The sequence below is a fragment of the Periplaneta americana genome, chromosome 10 (genome assembly GCF_040183065.1).
Source record: "Periplaneta americana isolate PAMFEO1 chromosome 10, P.americana_PAMFEO1_priV1, whole genome shotgun sequence".
Lineage (NCBI taxonomy): Eukaryota > Metazoa > Arthropoda > Insecta > Blattodea > Blattidae > Periplaneta > Periplaneta americana.
Window position 1 is genome coordinate 52,917,184 of NC_091126.1, and position 26,375 is coordinate 52,943,558.

At 34.3% G+C, this 26,375-nt stretch overlaps 2 protein-coding genes across 3 annotated transcripts in view; one reads left to right on the forward strand and one right to left on the reverse strand.

The window, feature by feature from the left end:
• LOC138707686 (congested-like trachea protein) overlaps positions 1 to 26,375 on the reverse strand; it is an 81,758-nt gene that overhangs the window by 24,834 nt on the left and 30,549 nt on the right. The window lies entirely within an intron of this gene.
• Positions 1,553 to 25,049, forward strand: LOC138707685 (uncharacterized). Its single transcript, XM_069837481.1, has 4 exons — positions 1,553 to 1,663; positions 14,891 to 15,043; positions 15,806 to 15,931; positions 21,013 to 25,049. Exons 1-4 carry the CDS (start codon positions 1,592 to 1,594, stop codon positions 23,341 to 23,343), a joined length of 2,682 nt encoding a protein of 893 aa, XP_069693582.1. The 5' UTR covers positions 1,553 to 1,591; the 3' UTR covers positions 23,344 to 25,049.

Genomic DNA, 26,375 nt, shown 5'->3' on the forward strand with positions numbered 1-26,375 from the left:
TTTTTGTTTTTGTTTTATTTTCTTATATTTCAACGGAACTAATGTGATGGTGAGTGAAATTAGAAGGTAAACTTCATAGAAAGAAATCACGCGCCATGGTCTAAGGGATCCTGCCTAGGACTCGCGTTACGGAATGCGCGCTGGTTCGAGTCCTCGTGAGGGAAGAAATTTTCTCATGAAATTTCGGCCAGTGTATGGAACCGGTGCCCACCCAGCATTGTGATGCACTTGGTGAGCTACGATAGGCAGCGAAAATCAGGATTCGCAAACCAGCTATAACGGCTGGGGGAATCATCATGCTGACCACACGATACCTCCATTCTGGTTGAATGATCGTCCACCTCTGCTTCGGCATGTGGACGTGAGGCCAGCAGCCGGCTGGTCGGTCTTGGCCCTTCATGGGCTGTAGTGCCATGGATTTACTATTAAAATGCTCAGTGAAATTAAGAGGTGATGGCTAGAATATTTTGTTTATTTTTTTTTTCCATTTCAGTAAAAATAATTTCAATTTATTAATAAATTAACACACCATTAATTAATTTGTATTAAAGAGATGTCAAATGGAATTATAAAATCGATCTATGTGCATTATATTCACATTTGTGCCAATTATTCCTAGTGGATACTTTTTAACCCCCCTTGGTCCACGGCATAACTAAAAAAAGCTTGGTCCAGGTAGGGTTAAGATCGTTTTGTAAGGCGGCGATATCAGATTCATAATGATGAAGATGATTAATGGAGCAATGGTAGAATGTAGGTAAGGAAAATGGACGTGTCCCGAAAAACCTAGCACCTACTGTGTTTGTCCAACAAAAACTCCACCTAGACCCACAGGGATTCGAACCCAGGTTACCAGTGTGAAAAACTGACGCTCTAGCCATTTGGCTAATGGTGTGCCCCTGAAACAAACTGTTTACTTATTTAAAGCCCTCTCATGTGGGTTGATTATATCCAGTATACAAATCAGAAAGACACTGGTTCAATTACAAATGCAGAAGAGATTTAACTCCATCCTGTATGAAATAACGCATGGTTTTGTCTTATTAATACTTCATCTGCTTTGATGACCACATAATCAGAGAATGTCACAGCTTATGAATGACTATTACTGATTTCATAATCAATTACATGAGAAGAAAAGATCCAACAAAGCACTTCTTGAAAGAATGTAAGGAAAACGTATCCTCTTTAGGTGCATGGGGACATAAAGGTAGACAGCTCCACTAGAATGAAGTGTTTCATAAATTACTTTTATTTAATTATTTATTTATAGAGTATATTTATTTATTTACTGATGTATGTATTAAATAACTGACTTCACGTGGCTACACGGTATTTACTTCTCTGTAATGAAAGACCTTAAAGTTATGTAATTCCAACAAGCTCACAAAACTGATACATTTACAGTAATCATTAAAGAGTAGTCGGCAAGCTAGATAAAGTGTGCAGTGCAAGATGCTATGGGAAAGAGTGGGCTGCAGCTCTCAGGAAGTGATAGAATATCTCCTAAACTTCCCTTCCCCACCCCACCCCCACAGTCCCTTCCTGCCAGCTTGTGAGGGACAGAAAATTCAGTTCAAGCCTGTAGATCATGATGAGACAAGGGGTGCTACCCAGCACTGTGATTTCTCTCTTGCTGATCTTTCTGCAAGTACCGAATCTGGTGAGTCTAGTAAATTTAACTCTCATATTCTTCTCTTAAAAAATAACACCGCATAAAACACAAATAATACACAGAATAAAGATCGATTTATTGGATTTTATCTACTGGACGTGAGTCAGTCTGCTGGCTCCTTTATTTGGAGCATCCAAGGTCAATTCCATAATTGAAAATTCTGCTTTAATTCCCCATGTTATCCCTCATTTTCTTCAGAAAAATATCAGGATATTACCTTACATATACCCCGACCCCTGTCTTCCAAATCCCTTACAATTTCCCAATAATGCTGAGTAATACTTGCATTTCATAACATTCTTAAATAAATTACTAAGAAAACTGAAAGGTATCCTTACAATTACGTTTCTTATGATGTACAAAGTGTATTAAGAATGAGTGCTATTATATGCCAGTAACGAAGTAATGATCACGGCAAGTTCATTAAATCCGCCCTATTAAGTTTAGAAAGATAGATTAATTTTAGCCAATTGTGTCTATCACATCTCAGTTCCGATATATTACATTTTATATTCTACCCTATATTTCCTATCTCATAAACCAGTTCTGGAATGAAGAAGATAAGAATTCGAATTTCGGTTCATTTTGTGTAATAGTTTAAGAATAATTTCAATATTACACATGATAAACTTCATAAGGGAAATATATTGTGTAATATAAGTTAAGAAAGTTTGAAATTCATTTGTATTTTTTCTAAAATGTATAAAATAACTGTCAATTTATTACCTACATAAAATTTTCATTATTATTCTAATTCTACATTTCATTTGGTAGTTAAAATAAGACGACTAGGTAATGTCTGAAATTATATTGGGCGCATTAATACTACGCACTCTTTAGAAACGACAATAGAAAACAAAAATTTTAAGAAGCTCAATTTGGAAGGCATTAAATAATGAAGAAATTTAAATTCTAAGGCCATTCGTCCATTTCTATTTCACGTAAATAAATCGCATTACATGTAGTACAACATTCTCCAATTTCACGTAATGCAGTATCCAGCCTTTATAGTCAAGATCCTTAAACATAATAAACATTATTCTTCAAATTTCAACTTCACAGACTCTTAATAAAATTCTAAATTTGTCAGTTTATATTTGGGTTTAGTAACCACAAGATTATATTCTGTAATATAGTAGTAGTATAGTATATCGTCGTTGTTCCTGCAATAACTCCTATGTGCAAAATATAAAATTTTTCAGTAGGAAGAAAAAACACATTTATTCATCCTATGGCAGCCATACATAGGAGACTGTGAATTCTTACATTTTCTAAACAAAGAAATATAATTACATATAGGAGATTTTATTATTTACTATATCACTATTTAAGCTATTTAATAGAGTAAAAATCTGAAAATCGATAAATATGTCACATAGGAGTTATTGCAGGAACAATGACGATATATTTATTTAACCTGGTAGAGATATGGCCATCAGGCCTTCTCTTCCCATCTACCAGGGAATTACAACTACAATATTAAGAATACAATTATAATTATAATATTACAATTAATATTAAATTTACAATTACAATAAAAATCAAAGTACTAAAAGATTGCCTGATTAATAAAAGCTAGACAATTTATTATAGAAGTTAAGAACAAAGAAAGATTTTTTTACTGAAGTACAAATTAAACCTAGGATAACAAAATTATATAGTGATGAAATTACCTGATAATGAAATATTTTGTGATAGAATAAGAAAACTATTTACAAGAAGCCATGTCTGAACGAGTCTCAATTATTGACCAAGTGCCTAATAAGTTTGCGTTTGAATTCAATTTTATTTCGACAGTTCTTGATGCTAGCAGGTAGCGAATTCCAGTCTTGGCAGGGCTATTGTGAAAGAGGATGAGTATGAGGAGGTGCGATGAGATGGTACTGTTAGTATTGTTTCATGGTGAGAGTGTGTGTTCAGATTGTGGTGAGAAATAAATAAATATATAATCCGATTCTCAAAATTGTCATTAGTGAAATATAATCTAAGCTCGATAGATATGTACTATACAATCTGTACCCTCTATCAAAGTAAGATAACACGAAGCCTGCACTAAAGATAACACGTTTATAACGAAGTGATGGACATTAAGCAGTAAAAGAACTACAGTAGTGAGAATTGCTATTGGAAATCTTTAGATCACTTTAGCATATACAATTCTCAACACTGTACTGCTTTACTATCATTAAAATAATATCAGATAGCTGACGACTGAGAATAAAACTCCGAAATGGGCATGCAGCAAATTCAAGTTATATCACTCTTGTACTGCTTTAAAACTGTGAAGTTTTTAAAATTTTCTTTCATTTTATATATTAAAAGTGTCATAACAGGAATCACAATCAAGAAATGAAAACAATATCTACGACTAATTCTACACGAATGAATTGTGTATACGTTATAAATCTTCCAAAATAATGGGGCTCAACAGTTAAGTCAACAGTACGACCATAAATTATATTAGGAAATGTATGTATAATGGCTCATTAATCGAATACTTTTATTACAGTGTAATCATAATTGCTGATTTAAAAAATTCAAAATTCTAGAAAGAATAGAATCTCCATAGGGAATGATGAGAAAATGAAATTTAAACACTGTAAAAATTGTATTAAGTAATATCACGAGTGTATTTCATCTTGTCGATAATTTCACAAGCACAGGGCAAAGCAAAGCATTAGGGAAATTATCTTAAAATAAGAATCTACAAGTAATATTTTCTAAGACTATTTGGTGAATAGATATTCAATAAACAATATTAATAAAATAAATTAATAACATACATTTATTCAATTTAATTTTCTTGCATATTGAACTTTATAAATTGGAACAACTTTCTGTATAGTACTACTTGCAATCTAATCTTAAGAATCTAAACTAAAGGTGAATACATACACAGCAGATGTGAAGCATTGAATTTTATTAAACTTCACTTTTAATTGGTTATTTAACAAAGCTGTATCAGCTATTTGGTTATTTAGCATGGATGAAATTGGTAATAACGAGATGGTATTTGGCGAGATGAGAACAAGGATTCACTGTAGATTACCTGACATTCGACTTATGGTTGGGAAAAACCTCGGAAAAAACCAACCATGTAATCAGCCCAAGCAGGAATCGAACCACACCTACGCGCAACTCCAGATCAGCAAGCAGCATGCTACTGCCTGAGCTACGTGAGTGGCCTTTATTAAAATGAACGTAATCTAAACACAATGAAAGCTGCCATTTAATCTACGTTAATTGTAAATAAATGTTTGAAACTTTATAATACGGATCTTAATACACACTAATGTCTTCTAATTGAAAGTACATTTATGGAATTGTCATCCTTTAAAAGTAAAAGTATTTGATGATGAGAATGCTGATTGGTTGTTTTGTAGTCTGTTAAGCCGGCAGAGCTCTCGCTGGATCTCCAAGTACCAGAGCAATTAATAGTTTACATGTTCTACATTACTATGTACAAACATAGTTAAACTTTCATTTACCAAAAAAAAAAATAATAATAATAATAATCTTAAGATCATCATTTTCTTAAAACCTAGATTGGGTCTGACAGAACCGGAATGAGCATTTATGCTAGGAAAAAATATGCGAACACCACCGAGTTAAAGAAGTTCTGATGTTCCTTATTAATATTTACCTAAGGTTTTGAGTGAGGATGAGTTGTCACTGCCTTCTAAATATTCCCCGTACTAACTGGAATAATTATTAATCAAGTGCGACAATATGCAGACAATTGGTAATCAAAAGTAATAAGGCTATTTCTATAATATTACAGTGACAGATGACCATGACTGGTTGAAACTAAACGAATTTTATTCTTATACGGGATTGATCACTGATTGCATGAGCGAAGTAGTATGATCGCATTTGAGGGCATTCATGAGAAGCGATGAAAAAAAAAACTAAATAATAATTAGTGCATATTACAAGAAAGAATAGATAAACCCCATGCACACTTAGGCTTCTGATATGGGACTCATTATGGTAACTCCCAATTTTGACATGGTCTAGAAATATTCAGAAAAACCCTCGACTAGGTTTGAACCTGCGAACCTTGGATACAATTGCAAGTATGGTAACAACTACACCACTGAGGTTGACAACCGTATGAAGCTAGAACTAGATTTTTTAAATACAATTTTTAATACAACGTTTAAAGTGCAAGATGTCACTCTAGCTACAGAAGAATTATGTGAGACAGACAGACAGACAGACATACAAACAAAAACCTGCAGATGTTGCCGACTTTCTACTCTCTTTCATACTCGATTTGAATAAAGATTTGATTAATTATACACAGACTTTTAATTTGCTGATAAATTCTTTTAAATACAAACAATATCTTCAATGATGAATACCATTTTAAATTGCATATATGTAAGTCTAATGATTATCAGTAATACATAATTTGTAATACGCAACAAGGGTCGAAAGAGAGTGTGATTAATTTACCTCTTATTATTTATGTAAACCTGCATTTTATAGCTTTCTCACGAAATTGCGATACCTGTTTCTTGGAGATTTCAACGCAAGGTTAGATATGTGTAACTTCTACACCTCCAGGATAGGTAAATCTTTAATTCAAAATAGGCAACTCTGTAGTTTATTTGGTTACCAAGGAAAGTTAGTGACAGTTTATTTTAGAAATTTCTTCATTTTGAATGCCAATGAAGTAAGCACCCACGATAGGTAATGTCATACTGACAAATTTTAATAGCATATTATGTTTAAATATTTATAAGTGTTTAAGGTGTTAGTGTTGAAATTTTATAATAAATGCCCGAATTGCTTGCATCATTTTGCAGTAAATTTATGACACTGCTGGTGTAGAATCAATGATGAAATATTCCATACTTCACACATTATAACCAGAGCATTAATTAAGTAGCAAATTTAGTGCAAGACCCGAACCCACAAACAATTATTATCTAAATGCCTTATTCATCTGAACTAGTATAACAGATATATTACCTCCTTTTGCATTTTTTTTTTAAATATGATTACAACTACTGTATTTACGGAATTTAATGTGAATGCACGGGATTCCATAACTTCGCATAAATAAGGGGCAGGTGACTCATCTGGTAAATACAAATGTAAACTCCTTCAGCTACACTCCAAGAAAAGCGTTAATGCTACATCATAAACATTAAAAAAACTGAATTGAAAAGCACATAATTTACAGAGCTGACGAAAATACACATATAACTCACAGATTAGCCGAGTATTATTCTATCTTTGGAACTTGGTTAATCAAATGCTCACATTAAATAAACCATGCAATATATATGGCATATACTTTCTCATTTCTTTTTTGCTGAAATATATACTTTTCTACACTCTTTTTTGCTACTGAATTCATAATCATCCAACTGTGTTCGAAAAGAATTGTCCAGTTGGAAATTTTCTGCCTTCCCCTCTCCAGTCTTCCTTGAGGTACCTACGTGATTCGCAAAACAAATAAACAAAAAGATCCCCAGTAAGCCTCCTGCTTCCAAAAGAAGTGATCCAAATGACTGAAAGGAATAATCCTTTACAAATATTAACAGTCTCTTTGAACTGCATGCATTCTACAGTTTAAACATTCCTTTTTACAGAGAAATAACATCGAGTTTTCGGGGGTTATACAATTAGGGAAAGCAGTGACAGAATATGTATTCTTCACTATTCAAAGAAAAATCGTTGTTAAACAACATTAATATAAAATTCTCTATAATGAACAGAATGTGCTATAGTACAAGTTCTGGCATATGATTTCAAGTTAGCTCTTCTAATTGATTGTTATCATGAGTTTTTTGCAAAATCAAATTACCTTCATACTAAATAAAATTTGCACAAATTAATTAGTAGTCTGGATATAAATTCGCGTACTCTTTCAATATTGGTACACAGTTGGCTAAAATATGACTCTGCACTGAGTATGGTTAAGGTTCTTAATAATAGAGCGGTGTTAATAAAATTAAAAGCACCAGGACTCAGCAACAATTTATCACTCCATCGAGCTAAAGATCATATGTCATAGGCCACTGCTAGGCAGCGAGTCAAATTTCTTATTCTTTAACTGTGACTTAAGTATCTATGTCAAAGACTTTGTGAAACAAAGGATATAGTCATAAGTGTAGGGCCAGAAATCATTTTCTTTCGCTAGTAATAATATACACGTCAAAGTATATTATTGAAGATGTGCATTTTATTCAATAAATTTTTTTTGCCTGAATGAAGTGACTACCGTTCATGGTTGAAAATTTCCAGAAGACATGTCCAAATTGATAGGTTTGGAAGTAAATCCTGAAAAGATAAAGTATATGATTATATCTCGTGACAAGAATATTGTACGAAATGGAAATATAAAAATTGGAAATTTATCCTTCGAACAGGTGGAAAAATTCTAATGTCTTGGAGCAACAGTATAAATGATACTCGGGAGGAAATTAAACGCAGAATAAATATGGAAAATGCCTGTTATTATTTGGTTGACAAGCTTTTGTCATCCAGTCTGCTGTCAAAAAATCTGAAAGTTAGAATTTATAAAACAGTTATATTACCGGTTATTCTATATGGTTGTGAAACTTGGACTCTCACTTTCAGAGAGGAACAGAGATTAATTGTGTTTGAGAATAAGGTTCTTAGGAAAATATTCAGGGCTAAGAGGGATGAAGTTACAGGAGAATGGAAAAAGTTACACAACGCAGAACTGCACACATTGTATTCTTCACATAAATAGGAACATTAAATACAGATGTTTGAGATGGGCAGGGCATGTAGCACAAATGGACGAATCCAGAAATGCATATAGAATATTAGTTGGGAGGCCAGAGGGAAAAAGACCTTTGGGGAGGCCGAGACATAGATGAGAGAATAATATTAAAATGGATTTGAGGGAGGTGGGATATGATGATAGACACTGGATTAATCTTGCACAGGATAGGGACTGATGGCAGGCTTATGTGAGGGAGGCAATAAACCTCCGGGTTCCTTAAAAGCCATAAGTAAGTAAGTATATTGATATGTAATAAATATTTCATGATAATACTTGGGCATCATCTCACTGATCATTAATTCCTTTGTCGTCATCATCAACAGCACCATGTCCACGAAAATAACAGAGTGTTGCGGTTCGTGAAAATGACCATTTCGAGTCTTGTAGAACACGGTGAAGGAAGTCAAATCTTGCATCTTGCAATGTGCATGAACCATTTAAAGAGAGTGTACATGCAACTTTGTGATACACATTTCTATTACACTGAAGTCTGCACTATAAATGCTTGTAAAAAGACTGAATATTGATCATTAATGACACAAAATTATAGTATAAGGCTGATACATTAAGAGTTGTATGTCATCATAAGATAACAATATTAGGTCACACAAGACTGACACATTCCACTTACTTATGTAGGTTAAACTGATACACTATCATGCAAGGAAATGCTGAATTGTAAATGTAAGCACACATGAGTGAGAAAAACATCACTAATAAATAATTTGAATAAATAAATATTATACTGATGCACCAATCTTGTCTTATATTAAGTTACATATGAAATATGAATAAACTGCATTATAAATTATTACTTCTAATATATAATGAGCAAGTCATCCCCAGTGGTGGTGCGTTTGTTATGCTTTATATTAGATCAGAGGTTCTTGGTTTAATACCCAGCTCACAGTAAGGTCATCGTACTCCTGGAGGGTCGAAAATTTAGAAAATTCCAGGTTACTTTAAATACACATAAAATTTTGTATAAAGACTTTGATTTCAAAGCAATAGCATGGATGGATTTAGTAGAGTTTTTACTAGAGAAAAAAACATCATTTGTACTTGAAAGATATGTACATCATAAGTTCTTCGATTTAGATCACTGGACATCATGGTTCTTAGATACTTGACATATGATGAACATCCATTATTGGCATCATATTGCGTCAATTGTTAATTTGAGTTCCTTTACTATTTTACATTTCTTCCATTTTAAACTATCCGGTTCATATATTGCTTTTTGTGTTGTTGGTCTGTGATGTTGCATAATTAAATTTCTGACAATATGCATTTCCTTTAACCCAGATATGCCTCAAATATTTTTTTGAAATTTTTGTGTATTTTTCAAATCTCATTTAATGCAGTATATAATTGAAGTATTTGTATGGTGTCGAAACATTCTAGTTGTAACTGGTTGAGCTAGAAACAGGTGTCCTTTTAAAAGGACAGTAGGCATATGAGCATACATTTTGAGGAATAATTGTATACTATGCTTACATGAAAGGAAACAAAGTAATTGTTGTAATTTACAATTATTATTATTGTTATTATTACTATTATTATTATTATTATTATTATTATCATTATTATTATTATTATTAACAAATTATTACGTTGTTATTTTATTATAGTTTCTTTATTATTACTACTAATATTATTCTGAAGAATGATGCATTGTGGCTAAATTCGTTTTAACTCTGGAATGCTTTCGTCATTGAATAGTACCATATTGCTATTGATACGTAAAAATAAGTAATAGGCGAAAAGAGTGTTGAAGTTTCGAGGAGGAGGTTATATTGGGAGAGAAGTGACAATACATATAATGAAGCAATTGCTGTGGCAATATCGAAAGACAGGTTTCAGTTCATTTTCTAAAATCTACATTGTTATGACAATGACAATTTAGATAGAAAATAAGACCTCTGCCAAAAATACTACGCGAAAAACAATATAAACTTATATCTGTTCAATACCTCTCTCCAGAACGTCACCAGTCCTCCACTTGTAAACAGATCTTGCTGTGCAAATCTGGCTTTCAGGTATATCTCCCTGTGAAGCATACTTGAGTAATTTCAAAGGAAAAATTGTTCCGGAGCCGGGTATCGAACCCAGGACCTTTGGCTTAGCGCACCAATGCTCTGTCGACTAGCTACCCAGCAACCCACCTGACACTGTCTCAACTTTTTCATTCATATCCACACACACCTCAGTGGGCTGACAAGACGCCAGAAACCCAATTTTGAGTGCACACGAACTCTGTGTGGTATTTGTAGGCTGCATTATAGTGATATGTCTGTATTTGAGATGAAATTTCGCCCGTAGCATAATTTTCAAACGTAGATAGCATTTCATGCAGGGAAAATCCACTAAAATTGAAAAAGCGAAATAATTTCAAAATATATGGGGATATGCCTACTGTCCTTTTAAAAGGACACATAAGTTTTCGTCATTGTCATGTCGCAATGAATAGATATTTGAACGCATTGTGGTTTCACGTTATATTTATGCTAATTAGGAATCATTTAATCTACAACAATTTGTAAAATAATTCCGAACTGTAAAAATATTTAACATTCTTATCTGATTTGCGTCTCGGATGCCATAGCTGAAATAAACTAACAATTCTCACGTCCACATCTCAAACTCAACGGTGACCAGAACTCTAATTACCAGTCTTAACATACCTAGCAAGCCTCTCATTAAGACCAGTAATAGTGACACCTGTGAAAAAGTAAATGTGTTGACTGTAGAGAGGGTAATTTGAAACATTGACAATTGTCCTTTTAATAGGACAGTAGGGATATCTGGGTTAAGTGTGAAGGGAATTTAATACATAAAAGCTATTAGCTTTTCCATCAACCAAACAATGGTTTGAATTTTTAAAACAGTACAATAATTTGCTAAAGGTTGCTGGGATTTACATTTCTAACCCTGGGCACAATGCAAATGAGGAAATATTTTTTTTCTTATGAATGTCTCGTTATAAGAAGAAAGAAACAAGCTATCAACATATTTTGTGAGAGAAATGTCAGATTCTCGTAGTTCCGGAAAATGACAATGAACAAATATCAGCTTCTGAATTCTGCACAGAAATCAGAAACACGACTGGCTAATCAAAATCAGCAGTATGACTTGAGGTTTTCCCGGCATTTGATGTGGAATAACTCTTCTCAGGTTCTCAGTTGAATAGTTGCTTCCAAGCTTTCGATGACTAGCTCTGCCATCTTCTTCAGAGACTGCCACTTCACTCCCTGAAGAAGATGACAGAGCTAGTCACCGAAAGCTTGGAAGCAACTATCCAACTCACCTGGCTGAGAACCCGAGAAAAGTTATTCCAAAATCAGCAGTTTTACAAGATGAAGAAACTGACATTTTCAATGTAGGCCTATAGTTTGAGGTTGAATTAATGTAGTTCTGTCAGACGTGGTTATGTGCTTCTTATGTGATTTACAACTAAATGAATTTTGTATACAGCTTTTCTTCATTCAGATTAAAGTAAACCTAACTACTAACAAAGAAACTTGAAGAAAAATAAAAATTTGTCACATGGCTTCCTTTGCAAGGAAAGTAATCAGAAAATCTCTGTCGTGAATTAGAATCAATCAAATAAGCCTATTCCTGGGTGACAAAAATTAATTACTTTGGTGAACTAAATTATAGGGCATTTCGAAATTCATATCTTCTAGTCACCTTTATTTATCACCTTAATATAGTAATATTAAGAGTAAGGAATTCCATCTGCAAGATGCTCACTCACCCAGGAAATAGCCAGAATTTTTTTATACCTGTATATTTTTTATAATTGATTATTTTACGACGTTTTTACAACTGCTATGTTTATATCGTTTCAAAACGAGTCCACCAGTGGACGAAATTAAATTTGTTACTTTCTATTTCTTTATCTTTCATGCTGTAAAGTCTGATGGTTCCAAGTCGCCATATTTGTAAACTGTGAAACAAGTACTTAAAAATGGTTTTGTGTAGTATTTTTAAAACTTGTCCAGTTTACGAGTAATTCAGTTTTTCGTCATTCGTGTAAAAAAAATTGTATGTTGGACATAATACGATATAGCGTCTGCATGAGATGGTGATAATTCCAGCAAAATGATTCCAGAATCCAACGCCGAAAGTTACTCAGCATTTGTTCATATTAGGTTGAGGGAAAACCCCAGAGAAAACCTCAACCAGGTAAATTATTCTAACCAGGATTTAAACCCAGGTCTGCTCATTTCACGGTCAGGTATGTTAACTGTTACTCCACAATGGTGGATGACAGACATATTGAGAGTTCAGCGAGATCCTAGTAATCTTATCTGACGTCACTGGCAAATAAACAAAAAACCTCAATTCATGATCATAAACAATACAAGCTCCTTCAATCCCTATCCAAATTATTAATGCTCAAGCTTACAGCTGCCTCTCAACATGTTACAAGAGAATAAATTATTGATATTACACGTTATAATTTTTGTTGATGAGGAATAATAGACCACACAATCTCAATTGAAATAATGAATGGTTAATACGAGTACCTAAGTGAAATTTTATTTTACTCTGTTATTTAACGATGCTGCATCAACTACTGGGTTATTTAGCGTCGATGGAATTGGTGAAAGCAAGATGGTACTTGGCGAAATGAGGCCGAGAATTAGCCATATACCCAGCATATGCCTTACGGTTGGAGGAAAACCTCGAAAAAACCCAACCAGGTAATCAGTCCAGCCTGAGCACAACTCGAGATCAGCAGGAAAATGTGTCATCACCTGAGCTACGCTGGTGGCCAAGTGAAATGTTATCATTTTCAGTTCATGAAATAGAAAATTCTAATTACACCAAAAAATATTTTATAAACATTTGCATGTGACAATGATACGAAAATTTATCATTTTTGTAATATCACAATATAACTAAAGGAAATGAGAACCTCGCGTGATATTTAATAAGGCTATTTCGCAAACAGAGTAATAAATAATTTCAAGGGAAAAATTGTTCCGGGGCCGGGTATCGATCCCGGGACCTCTGGTTGAACGTACCAGTGCTCTAGCAACTGAGCTACCCGGGAACTCCACCCAACACCATCTCAACTTTTCCCTTTATATCCACACAACTCGCGTGGGCTGACAAAATGCCAGAGACCCACATCGAGTGCACACAATCTCTGTGTGACTTGGAATTGTGGTTTTCTGTTAACGTACACAGTGACGTATATATTATGCAAATCTAGTCTTTCAGGTAAAACTCCCTGTACAGTAAAGCAGATTTGAATCATTTCAAGGGAAAAATTGTTCCGGGGCTGGGTATCGATCCCGGGACCTCTGGTTGAACGTACCAGCGCTCTACCAACCGAGCTACCCGGGAACTCCACCCGACACCGTCTCGACTTTTCCCTTTATATCCACACAACTCGAATGGGCTGACGAAATGCCAGAGACCCACATCGAGTGCACACAATCTCTGTGTGACTTGGAATTGTGGTTTTCTGTTAACGTACACAGTGACGTATATATTATGCAAATCTAGTCGGGTGGAGTTCCCGGGTAACTCAGTTGGTAGAGCGCTGGTACATTCAACCAGAGGTCCCGGGATCGATACCCGGCCCCGGAACAATTTTTCCCTTGAAATTATTCATATCTGCTTTACAGGGAGCTTTACCTGAAAGACTAGATTTGCATAATATAAACGTCACTGTGTACGTTAACAGAAAACCACAATTCCAAGTCACACAGAGATTGTGTGCACTTGATGTGGGTCTCTGGCATTTCGTCAGCCCATGCGAGTTGTGTGGATATAAAGGGAAAAGTTGAGACGGTGTTGGGTGGAGTTCCCAGGTAGCTCAGTTGGTAGAGTGCTAGAGGTCCCGGGATCGATACCCGGCCCCAGAACAATTTTTCCCTTGAAATTATTCAAATCTGCTTTACAGGGAGCTTTACCTGAAAGACTAGATTTCCAGAGTAATAAATAATTAATAACAATAAAATATTACATATTATCATTAAATAAGACATTTGAACCACTTCATATATTTCACTGGCTGATATAGATTTGGCCTCTTGCAATGCTAAATCCATGGGTAAACATTTGACAATACCTATAGAAATTATTTGTATGATTAACGAAAGATAAAAATTAAGCAAATATTTGAAGTTATAACATTAATAAAATTTATACTAGACTATTTTCTTTATTCGGTTAATTTAATGATGCTGTATAAACTACTAGGTTATTTAGCGGCAATGGAATTGGTGATAGCAAAATGATTAACACAAACTTCACTAAATTAATATAAAACTGGACTATACCAATAATGTTTAAATTGCTTAAGAAATTGATAGTTCGCCTTAAGTTAAATCACTAGTGTCAATTTCCTACACTAGAAATCAGTTTTAAATCCCGACAAGTTCAAGTGGAACTTGCTAGATAATTTTATTAATTCAATGAACTATTTTCAGGTTATTGGCAGAGAGCAACAATGGAATTACCAATGTCCTCCTTCTTGCACCTGTCATGAAAGTCACTTCTCAGAGTTACCATTGCATCGTTTTCTACATGAAGCACCTTCAAATGAAGACGACACCCCAGTACCACCACACTTCAACAACAGTGTAAGTAATAAATCTACCTTTATTCGTTGTTCAATTACATGTAAAGAGAGAGAGAGAAATAATTGCAGCAATCATTTGAACTGAGAATAAAAGACAACTTATAGCAATAATTTCAACAAGTGACTACAATCTTAAATGTTGTTGTTGTTTTCTAATGCCAGGCATTTGACAAAGTCATTTGACCTCTTGCACTCCAATATTTTTCAAAGATATTATCATGACCAGCCACTGAAGCACAGATTTTGAGGCGTTCCGAATCCATTTCTTGGTTTGAGTTGCACAATGGGCAGTTAGGGGACTGATAGATTCCAATTCTATGCAGGTGTTTGGCCAAACAATCATGGCCTGTTGCCAATCTAAATGCAGCTACAGACGATTTTCGTGGTAAATCGGGAATTAACTGTGGATTTTGATGCAGAGAGTTCCATTTTTTCCCTTGAGATTGTGTTATCAAATTCTGTTTGTTGAAGTGTAAGCATGTAGATTTAATAAATCTTTTCACAGAGTAATACGTAGATTTAGTAACAGGTCTGTAAGTAGCAGTGCTGCCCTTCTTTGCTAAAGCATCCGAATTCTCGTTTTCCAGGATTCCACAATGGGGTGGTATCCATTGGAATACAATTCTTTTATTGAGTGATATTAATTGAGAAAGCATTTTAGTTATTTCTGCTGTTTGAGATGAAGGTGTGTGTTTAGAGACGATTGATAGAATAGCTGCAATCTTAAATGTGAGTGTAAATACAACTGTTCTTTCTATGTTAGGTCATATATGAAGACGACGGCCTTCTAACTAAAGAAGAGAACAGGATCCTTAAGATGGCAATGTGTGTATTCCAGCTGGGAACTGAGCCATTCACACTACTTAGCATGCTTTCAACAGATGTTCAGGTAATTACAGACAATAATGCCTTGTGAAACATAAGATATTTACTCGTGGTAATCTCAAGAATTGGTACAATACTGCAGTAGCATATCTAGGAATAATTGTAGGGAGTAGGAGGGGACTATTCAGACTGAGATCTAGGAACACACATACATAATGTTTGATTATCATTACATATCTGAGCTTCTGTTCAGTAACATTTATATGAAACAACGAGTCAAAGTCAAGATGGGAGAAGAAATGTCAGAAGGAAGTGAAATAGGGAGAGGAGTATGACAAGGCTGCTCTTTATCACCTACCCTGTTCAACATCTACTTGGAGGATTTAGTGAAGAACTGTTTTCATAATATAGGAAGAGTGATAGTAGGAGGAAGAAGAATAAAGTGTACAAGACTTATTGATGTTAGCAGAAGAGGAGATGATACTAAGGGATATGCTACTGGAGCTTCGTGACAGCTATAAGTAGTATGGAATGAAGATAAATTTCAACAAGACGAAAACCATGGTTCTCGCAAGAAAAATAAATATGATAAACTTGCGAATTATAAATGAGGCAGTAGAGCAAGTGGGCAGCTTCAAGTACTTGGGGTGTATTATAAGCAGTAACATGAGCTACTGCAAAGAACTCAAAAGGAGAATAGCAATGGCAAAGGAAGCTTTTAATATAAAAAGGAGTATCTTCTGCGGACCTCTGGAAAAAGAACTAAGGAAGTGACTAGTGAAGTGCTTTGTGTGGAGTGTAGCATTGTATGGGGCAGAAACATGGACATTACGACGAAATGAAGAGTACTGACTAGAAGCATTTGAAATGTGGATATGGAGAAGGATGGAGCGTGTGAAATGGACAGACATAATAAGAAACGAAGATGTGTTACAAAGAGTGAATGAAGAAATAATGATGCTGAAACTGATCAGAAAGAGGAAAAGGAATTGGGTGGGTCACTGGTTGAGGAGAAACTGCCTTTTGAAGAGTGGTGAACGGGAGAAGAGTTCATGGCAGAAGAAGATATCAGATGATAGACGATTAAGATATATGGATCATATGCGAAGACAAAGAGGAAGGCAGAAAATAAGAAAGACTGGATTATGCTGGGTTTGCAGTGAAAGACCTGCCCTTGGGCAGAACACTATGAATGAATGAATTTGATCTTCTGTAGGAGTTGCTGGTTAGTTTAGTCAACTGTTCGAAGACAGGTTTGAACCTCACAAGTGATACCAACAAGCACAACTTTTAAGGCAACTAAGCCACGAGATAATGGGGTAGAGTGGTCAGTTCCTTTCCCCCTCCATTGCATACATCGCCGACTAGCTACATATTACACTAATCAGACTTCAGATGTATACAAACAATTCTGTATGAGAAAGAGCTCTAATTCTTTCTGACTGTCTTCTCCCTCCTTTCCCTTGCTACAGATACTACCAGTACTGTTTATGTTTCTATTGCCCACAATTCATTATAATAGCTTTGCAGTAAACCTCAAATTATGCCCCTCGAAAATAAAAGAAAGAGAAACCAGTGTTACTCAATAGCCTATCACATATGTTTAACACTAATCCTTTTAAGATTTCAAAGAATCAATACATATCAACCACATAAGAATTTCCATTTTAATTACATTTAAAATGTGTCACAGTGACAATGAGGTACATGTTATGCGAATATAGATGTAGTCATTTCATTGAATTATAAAATCGTAAGAGATGAAATGAGTAAATACACAATTTATAATAAAACGAATGGTGAATATGGAATAAGTGACTCTGCTTGACGTAAATTAATTAATGTAACTGGTATGAAGTTGTTAATTATGTATTATTGTAAAAATAATCAATGAGATCTGCATTTTTAGGACAGAAAAAATTCAAATTAGGATGTATTAAGGTGTTCTCAGAAATGCATACATTTTCAAGATGTCAATTGCGATTTAATGCTTTTTTTTTTTTTTTTGCAAAGAAATTCTTGCAGTAGGCATATACCCTTAACTTACACGCACTATGTCTATCAAACCAATATTTTCACATTTATTTTAACATTTTAATGATTATTACAACTTTCATACAATATTTCTTGATTGCTATGAATTATGTTCAAAATCGAACACAATTATTTCACAGTTTTTAATGGCACTACACAACTAACTACTTCCAGTGACTTTTAAGAGCAAATCTTAACATGCTTGAAGAATAAAGAAATATTTATTTCGTTTTGCAAACAGCAGATCCTGTTTAATAAATTAATAACAAGAAATAAAAACCATTCTTAATCATTTATTTAACGAAAATCTATGTCAGCATACTTTAGACGTTTATATAATGACGCTGTATCAACTACTAGCTCATTTAGCACCAATGGAATTGTTAATAAGTAGATGGTATTTGGCCAGATGAAGCCAAGGATCAGTCATGCGATTACCAGGCATTCGCCTTACAGTTGAAGAAAACCTTGGGAAAAACCCAACAAAGTAATCAACTCAGGTAGGAGTCAAACTAACGCCTCACACCTGAGCGTATCTCTGGATCAGCAAGCAAATGCCCCTACTGCCTGAGCAATGCTCATACTTATTCAGTCTTATAGACTCCAAACACGTTATTAGAATATGTTAGGCCAAACTCTTAGTTGGGTCTTTTAATGTGCTGTTAAATTCCCATATTTTATTCGTTACAAAATAAAATAAAAAGGAAAACTGAAATTTCCAGCTTAAAATATGGAGATATACAATAAGTACAAATAAAAACAGGGTAATACATCTGCAATGTTTGTATTCTTCAAAAATCTTATACTTTTCTGTAACAATATTATTTTCATGCAGGCTGATATAAGGCTACTTCTCCCTGTACACTGGAAAGTCACCATTATCCTTTCATGAATAAATATTTAAAAAAATATATACTTTAGGCAGTAATTCATATCATTTATGGTAGATGTTCAGATTTTATTTTCTGACAGAAGACAATTTTCAAAAAAATTTTGTAATATCTATTTGTTACTACAAAAATGATGTAATCTGTAAAAAAAAAAAAATCCCTAATTTTTAATAATATGACGTAAATCCACCTAGAAACAAGTCAGGCAATGTTATAACACAAGTTAAGCACTTCGAATTTTTAGGCTGTTTAAACAACAGGCCTAAAACTGCAGAATTCAAAACATATAGTTTTAAAATAAGTTTCGAAAGACAAGGTTGCGATCACAAAACTAACGTCAGACTTATAGTAAATATGTGTCCTATAATTCATAGAGATATAAGAAATATAGTAGGTTATGACTGCTAGTAATGGGCAGTACTCCAGACATCAGGAGCAATATACAGTAGTATCTTAAGTACGTGTGATTCAGTGAAATCATGCACAAATTAAATAGGAAGTAGGGGATGCTCTATAATACATTTTGAGATAGGAAACTTGGGGTCAGCTAAGTCAGATTAAGGAGATAAGAACTTAAACATGTCTATTGCTATCGCTTACTGTTTTCCATATTATCCACATTTATTCTTACTTCATACTGTGGAATCCTTGGTACCGGTAATGAAAAAGCATTTACTCAGAGAAAAATAGGAACAAAAATCCAACAACTCAAAAACATTCAGTTATCATTTCATTCATCCACAAAGTCATACAGCAAAAACTGTATAACAAATTGACACTTGAAAGTGAAAATAAACAGTGGACCTAATGAAGAACAAAAATCTACTTCCTGATAGTCCACAAATATAAGATATTGCACTATTTCGATTACATGCAAGACATGCTTGTTTAGCTGCCCATTTACATGAATTGAACACTTCTCCTAGTCCAAACTGTGTACTCTGTAATGAAGACAACAGTATAATGGACCTGAATCACATACAAAAATGTCAGTTTAACTACAACAGGATTAGCACTATGCTACTGCGAATCAGGACGACAAATGGAAAAAACTCCAACAAGCCGAGCTACATTTCAAAACTTTCTCGGGCTTCCAGTCAGGTAACAAGTTGGTGGATCACATCACCAGGAAAGCTTCAGTAGTTATTTTAGGCTATATTTATTTATACTTATTATTCACATTTATTTACATTTTTAAATTTTTGATATCATTTTGAGTTACCAATGTACACTGTATGTACTGTGATTAACTCTTTGAATGGTACATAAGGATCTGTCATTGATTCATATCATGTTTTGTAGTGTGATAATGTAAATATGAATGACAGACCAACATGTGGATAATAGATCAACAAGCAAAACATGATGGATTGCCTACATGTAAATAATAAATGTGAATACTAATGTTGGTGGCTGTCATTTCGAGCACCTGTTGTAAGGTACGAAATTGGAGTAAGATGAAAATAATTTTAAAAGTAAATAAATGTGAATAATAAATGTGAATAAACATTTTAAATAAATGTAAATAATAAGAGCAAATAATAAATTTAGGCCTAGATAATATGAAAAAGAGTAAGCGATAGTAATAGACATGCTTAGGTTCATATCTCCTTAATCTGACTTCGCAGACCCCAAAATGTTCTGTAGAATATACCTATTTCCTGTTTAAGTTTTGCACACATTTACAGAATCGTCCTGTATATACCATAACTAACTACTCAAACATCCTGACACCTACAAATGTAACAGTTACACTACCTACATTAAAAATTACGTGCAAGGTCAAAGAAAGATATCACAGAAGTTATGAAAATTCGCCAAATTTTCTTGAAGAACACATGCTTCCAACATACACAATCTTTTAGTGATGGTGGTGGTGGTGATGATAACAATAGTAACGACAACCTGTATTATATTTGAGACATACAAAGTAATTCAACTGTGATATAGTTGTTTAGTATTTAAATTGTGTTTTGGAGGGAGTTGTCTTCAACATTCCAGAACTTTACATTAGTTTCATGTTCTAATAAACACAGGCAAGAGAAGTTCAACATCAGTAAGTAGATAGTAACCTTCACAACACAGTTCAAATATTCAAAAACTATACATCAGTACAATAAATGATCAATTGCTGCGAGATCACAAGAGACTTTCTGAAAATTAAGAATTCTTACATGAATAAGTTTTGGACAACTGCTCTATTGTGCACATCTCTTTTCAGGCTCTTATTATTCTTCAAGCACGAGACTCAGATGAGATTGCTTTGGAAGCAGATCATCTGTCCCACTTAAAGCAACTCGAGGTGCTGGAGATCCATGGTTTCTACCACGAAGCAAGCAACCACTCACAAAATGAATTGCCCACATCCTCAAAGGAGTCTGACCAAAGGAAATTGGTGTTACGAAACGACGCTCTGCGACCCCTTGCATCACTCAAGTACCTCAACTTGCAATATGTCAAGTTATTGGGCCACTTGTCACAAGGAAATCGCGTTTCTCCGGCAGTCATCCCTCTCGACCCAATTTCCAACGAGATATCTGCAAATATAGGCATGCAATACAGTACGAAGAAACTAAAACATAGAGGAACTGGAATGCGCCGCCTAGTTTTCCTTCCCCCACTAGACGGGGATGGCGACATCCTGCCTTATGAAGTGTATGTGGAGCAACAGGAGCAGGCAGCTCTTTCCACATTCACTGGACTCATTAATCTCGAGTTTGTTCGAGTGTTCGGATGTGGACTGCGTGAAATAAACTGGGAAATGTTTGATGGCCTGTATAACTTACATTACCTCTCACTGGAAAAAAATAATCTTTTATTTATTCCAGATTTTGCATTCCTTGGTGCCCCCAATCTGCGAACTTTATCGTTAGCGCAAAACCAGCTCTTGAGTCTTCAAAGCACCAGCCTGGCTGGGTTATTCGAACTGGAGAAACTTGAACTTTCTCACAATAACTTCTCTCATCTATCTGAATTATCTCTTCCACCTTTCCCCAAGTTACGCATCGCTGATTTCCGGCACAATCCTATTGAGTCTATATTTGCCAGTACATTTGAAATCATGAATGCAACTTCAATTCTGTACATTGGTGATAAAGAAACTGTACTCGGCATTCAACCAAACTCCTTCCTTGGTCTAACAAATCTCCGGAAGTTGAATATTCTTAACGTAGGTATCCTTATGTTGGAGAGGGAGTTATTGAGGGGAATGCCCAAACTGAAGGGGCTGGAAATAAATGGCGTTATTGAAGAATTATCCTTTGATGCCTTCCTTGAAGTTCCGAAGCTAGAAAACTTAGTACTGAAACACTGTGGTATACGTTCAATATCTATGGATGCCTTCTATGGACTATACGGCCTGCTCTATCTGGATCTGTCAGATAATCTCTTAGAGTCACTTCCACCAGGGCTATTTGATCAACAGTTTTCACTTCGCGAATTGAGTCTGCGTAACAACAAACTCAACAGACTTCCTCCTGGCTTTCTTTCCAACATTCCCGCCAAAATGATACGCCTTGATGGTAATCCTTGGCACTGCACATGTGCCATGAAAGACTGGCAACCAGCTGTTATCAACAAGGTAAAACAAAGGGGTCCAAACAACTTCTGTCAGTTCCAGTATGACAAAGGAAACATGTGTAATCGCACAGTATCAGCTGTTCGTTACAACTATGATAGAAGAGTTGCTCCCTTGTGCACATCACCTTCAAAATTTAAGAACTGGAGTGTCTTTCAAGTCTTGCGTAAGGAGCTCAGATGCAATAAGAAACCACACTTCAAAATGGACAGGAAAGCCTATCTGAAGAAGAAATATGAGGACTATGAAAACAGTATTAAATCACCATTCACCTGGAATACGCCAATATTCAAATATTATCAACAAAATGCCAATCACATGTACGAGAAGAAAAAAACAATCCCACAAAACGCAACTGGGAACACTGATGTGAAAGAAAATTCCACTACAAAAGTTCCTCAAAACACATCAACTACTACAATATTCACAAAGTCAACAGAAACCACTCCCAACTCTTTTATACTTAGCACAGCCAAACCTATTAGCAGCACACACATGACAGAAAATGTAACAAACAAAACAGAAGTTACAGATGCTACAAATACTGTCACTGCAACACAGTCAACTCCAATTGATTATTTCGGTATCCAACCTACAACAGACAGCACACCTCATACTATAACAACGCAGAATTCTAATCAAACATCAACCCGGAAACCAGATGCTACCTCAAACACTCCAGACATAAAACCAACAAAACAAACATCAACTTCAGAGGAAGTTACTTCGACAGATTTGGTTTATGGTGATAGAAATATCAGTCATAAAAGTAAGAAAGAAAAGCAGAAAATGGAACTTCTGAGAGAGATGAAGGAGAAATCAGCTGCCAAAGAAAATGTAAAGCCATATGAACCCAATAACATGATCACTGACGAAAAAGGCAAGCAAATTAAACTATCAAAGAAGGCCTGGAAATTGGAAATGGAGAGGAAACGTCAAGAGAAACTGAAAAGGTATCAGACAATGAAACAATAAAACTACACGCAGAAATGAAGATTGAAAATATAGTAGTCATCATGCTACGATTACAATATGCAACAGAGCGTAGTAAATATATGTATTAGATGAAAATCGAAAGACAATCAATTATGGTGAAACAACATCTATATGAGAGTGGACTAACATCTCCGTTAATAAACCATAATTCATTTCACTTCATAAGCTCTGGTTAAACTCTTCCAGTGCAATATTGTAGTATCTATTCATTATAATGTTCTCTCATAAGGAGTACAAAGTAGTTTTAAAGATCGTTGCAAATGGCAGCATTACACATAAATGTTGGTACTGGACAAGTATCCACGAACTTAGTAACAACCACAGAATTGAAAGCAGCTTTTTCTGTTCTTAAAATTACAAACTGAAGTAAGATGTTCTAACCAAAAATTTTAATCACAAATAATTCACACGTTAGGAACATGAAATTTAAGAAAAGCAAATGATGTCACATCTTCAATTTTATAAGACTGCAAATGATTGATTAAATTTATTAGTGAAATAATTACAATATTATACACACAAAAAATAATTCTTAAAGCAATAACAGATCACCTTTTTAAATTTGATAACCATTTGTAGTAAAGATAGATTCTCAACTATGTCATCGAGTATTATTATATTATTATTATTATTATTATTATTATTATTACTATTACTACTACTATTGTTGAACCTGTTCTGAAGCAAACTGTAATAAAACATCTCTGTACTGCACTATTTTTATGTCAAATAGATTCTTCACATTCTGAACAATAATGACTTTAGTTCAAACATGCCTAACTACAATGAAATTGAAAATCTAAATTGAATAGTTGAACACCAATTTGGCACATTAAATTTCATATAGCAGAACCTTATATCATTGGAAAACTGATGTCAGCAACGAACAGTATAATATTCTACCATGTTTTATAAAGTTATATACACACAAAGTGAAAGTAGCATTTACATGAAGTTATTAAAATTAATTTCACTATAAAAAGTAAGATACAGAGTAACAAAAATGTGTTCTGATGAAAGTCAACATACAAAGTGGTACAGTATGTTTTATGAACACAAATGAAAATAATAAATACAAATTTTTAGGTACCATGAAATGGAGTAATATCAGACAGATGGGATGATATTGGACATCAGTGGCTTTTGTGTTTCAGTGTTGTTAGCAACCTGTTGCTTCATGTAAATTTACTGTGCTTTTGTAGGCTGATTACTGAATTAATTATCTTTGATGTGAGAACATTCTTTTATTCTTTCGTGCCACAGAATATCCATTGTTGAGTGGCAAAATAAAATCATAAAAACCAATTACTTTTATTCTAAGAATACTTTCAAATGTGCACTCGCAACCATTGTTGATTAAGAGCCAATTAATGTAACATCAGTTTCTGCTATTTCTTTACAAAATACCTCCATTTTTGCTTGTGTGAAGTGAGGTAAGAAGGTTATTGTCGCTGTAAAAACAGGCAAATTGTCTTATCGAAAGGCTTCGGAGGGTTTGTAATAGACAAGTTGAGTAAATATTTTGGTCAGGTTAGTTATTTAAATTATTTTGTAACATTTAATATCATTGTATGTTATGTAATTAAGGCTGCATTTGTTATAAAAGTTTATAATAAAGCAGCAATAATTTCTGTATTTTTAAAAAACATAAAAATGTGTCCGAAATAAACCCATAGAAGCAAGAACATTCGACAGTTATTTATAAACATTAGTATCTGAAATAACTCCGAATGTGAGGTGACTTCAGACAGTTTTTAAATTATTGTGTTATGCTCATTTCTGAACGCCAGCATATCATTTGTAGACTATCACATTGTAGAGATAAATAATAAAGTATAATCACAAAAAAACCGCAAATTATCAATCATTACACAAGTGGTATCTTAAAAGAATATAAAAAACTGTCTGATATCACCCCATTTGACAGCACCTGTTAAAGAATAATTGGTCACATTGTTCAATAATAAGTGTAGACTATTAAGTTAATTTTAAATGCAATGACTATGTGCACTGTTTTTGTAGATTTATAGTACATCACACCCACAAGGAATGTAAAGGTACAGTCACAAACACAAATAAAAAGTAACATGCCGCACACTACTTATCGTACTGTGCAACCTAAAAGCTGCAAAACTGAGACAGAAGACTGGAATCCTGTTCATACACAAAGCACTACCGGTACTTTTGCACCTGCAGTTCAGCTGCAAATCTGTAACTAATGTGAATTCTTCAACGCATTTTATGGTTATGTTTCAGTTATATTTTCATATGATGAAATGCAAGCCACTGCTTAATTATTAGCTCCTTTAATTATAAAACAAAGAACAAAACATCGAATTACAAAACGAGAAAATCAAAATAAAGAATAATGTGCAGTCACGATCTCCTTCCAGAACTATTATGAAGGGAATGAATAATTTTATACAAATTTGTTCAGTGTTAACAAGACTTATTAAGTTGTTTTGACAACTCTTTACTGTTTTGGGCCTGAAGAGAGAAATTAATTTTTATCATCATCTTCTGAAACTTGCATTTAGGGTAGCCAACTTCTTTTGAATAAAATATAGGATACTGGAATCGACAAAATTTCATACAAGAAATTTACAAATTATTCAGTTCCGTTGTTAAAAAACCTACTTCATTCTACACTTTGGGAGCCAGGCTTAAATTAAGAGTATTTTGAGACAGATTTTGTCTCGCATAACGGTTGAAGTCGACTGTAGCTTAAAGTTTTGATTTGATTAGATGTGTTGTGCTCCTGGTTTCGAACATCTGTCCAATCATTGTTGTATGAGCATTACTATTTGGTATGTATGGAACAAAACTCGCCAGTTTTTCCAAATTTATAACATGAACCAGTGACGAAGCTAAGGTGTGAATACTGGGTAGGCTGAAAAAATCTGCTTACCTTGTATCTTTATGTAGAGCAGATGTTTATCGGCTTTTCTATCAAATTTTTTGTGACACAGACCCCAAAGAAGATGATTCATTTTCACCCCCAAACAGAATAC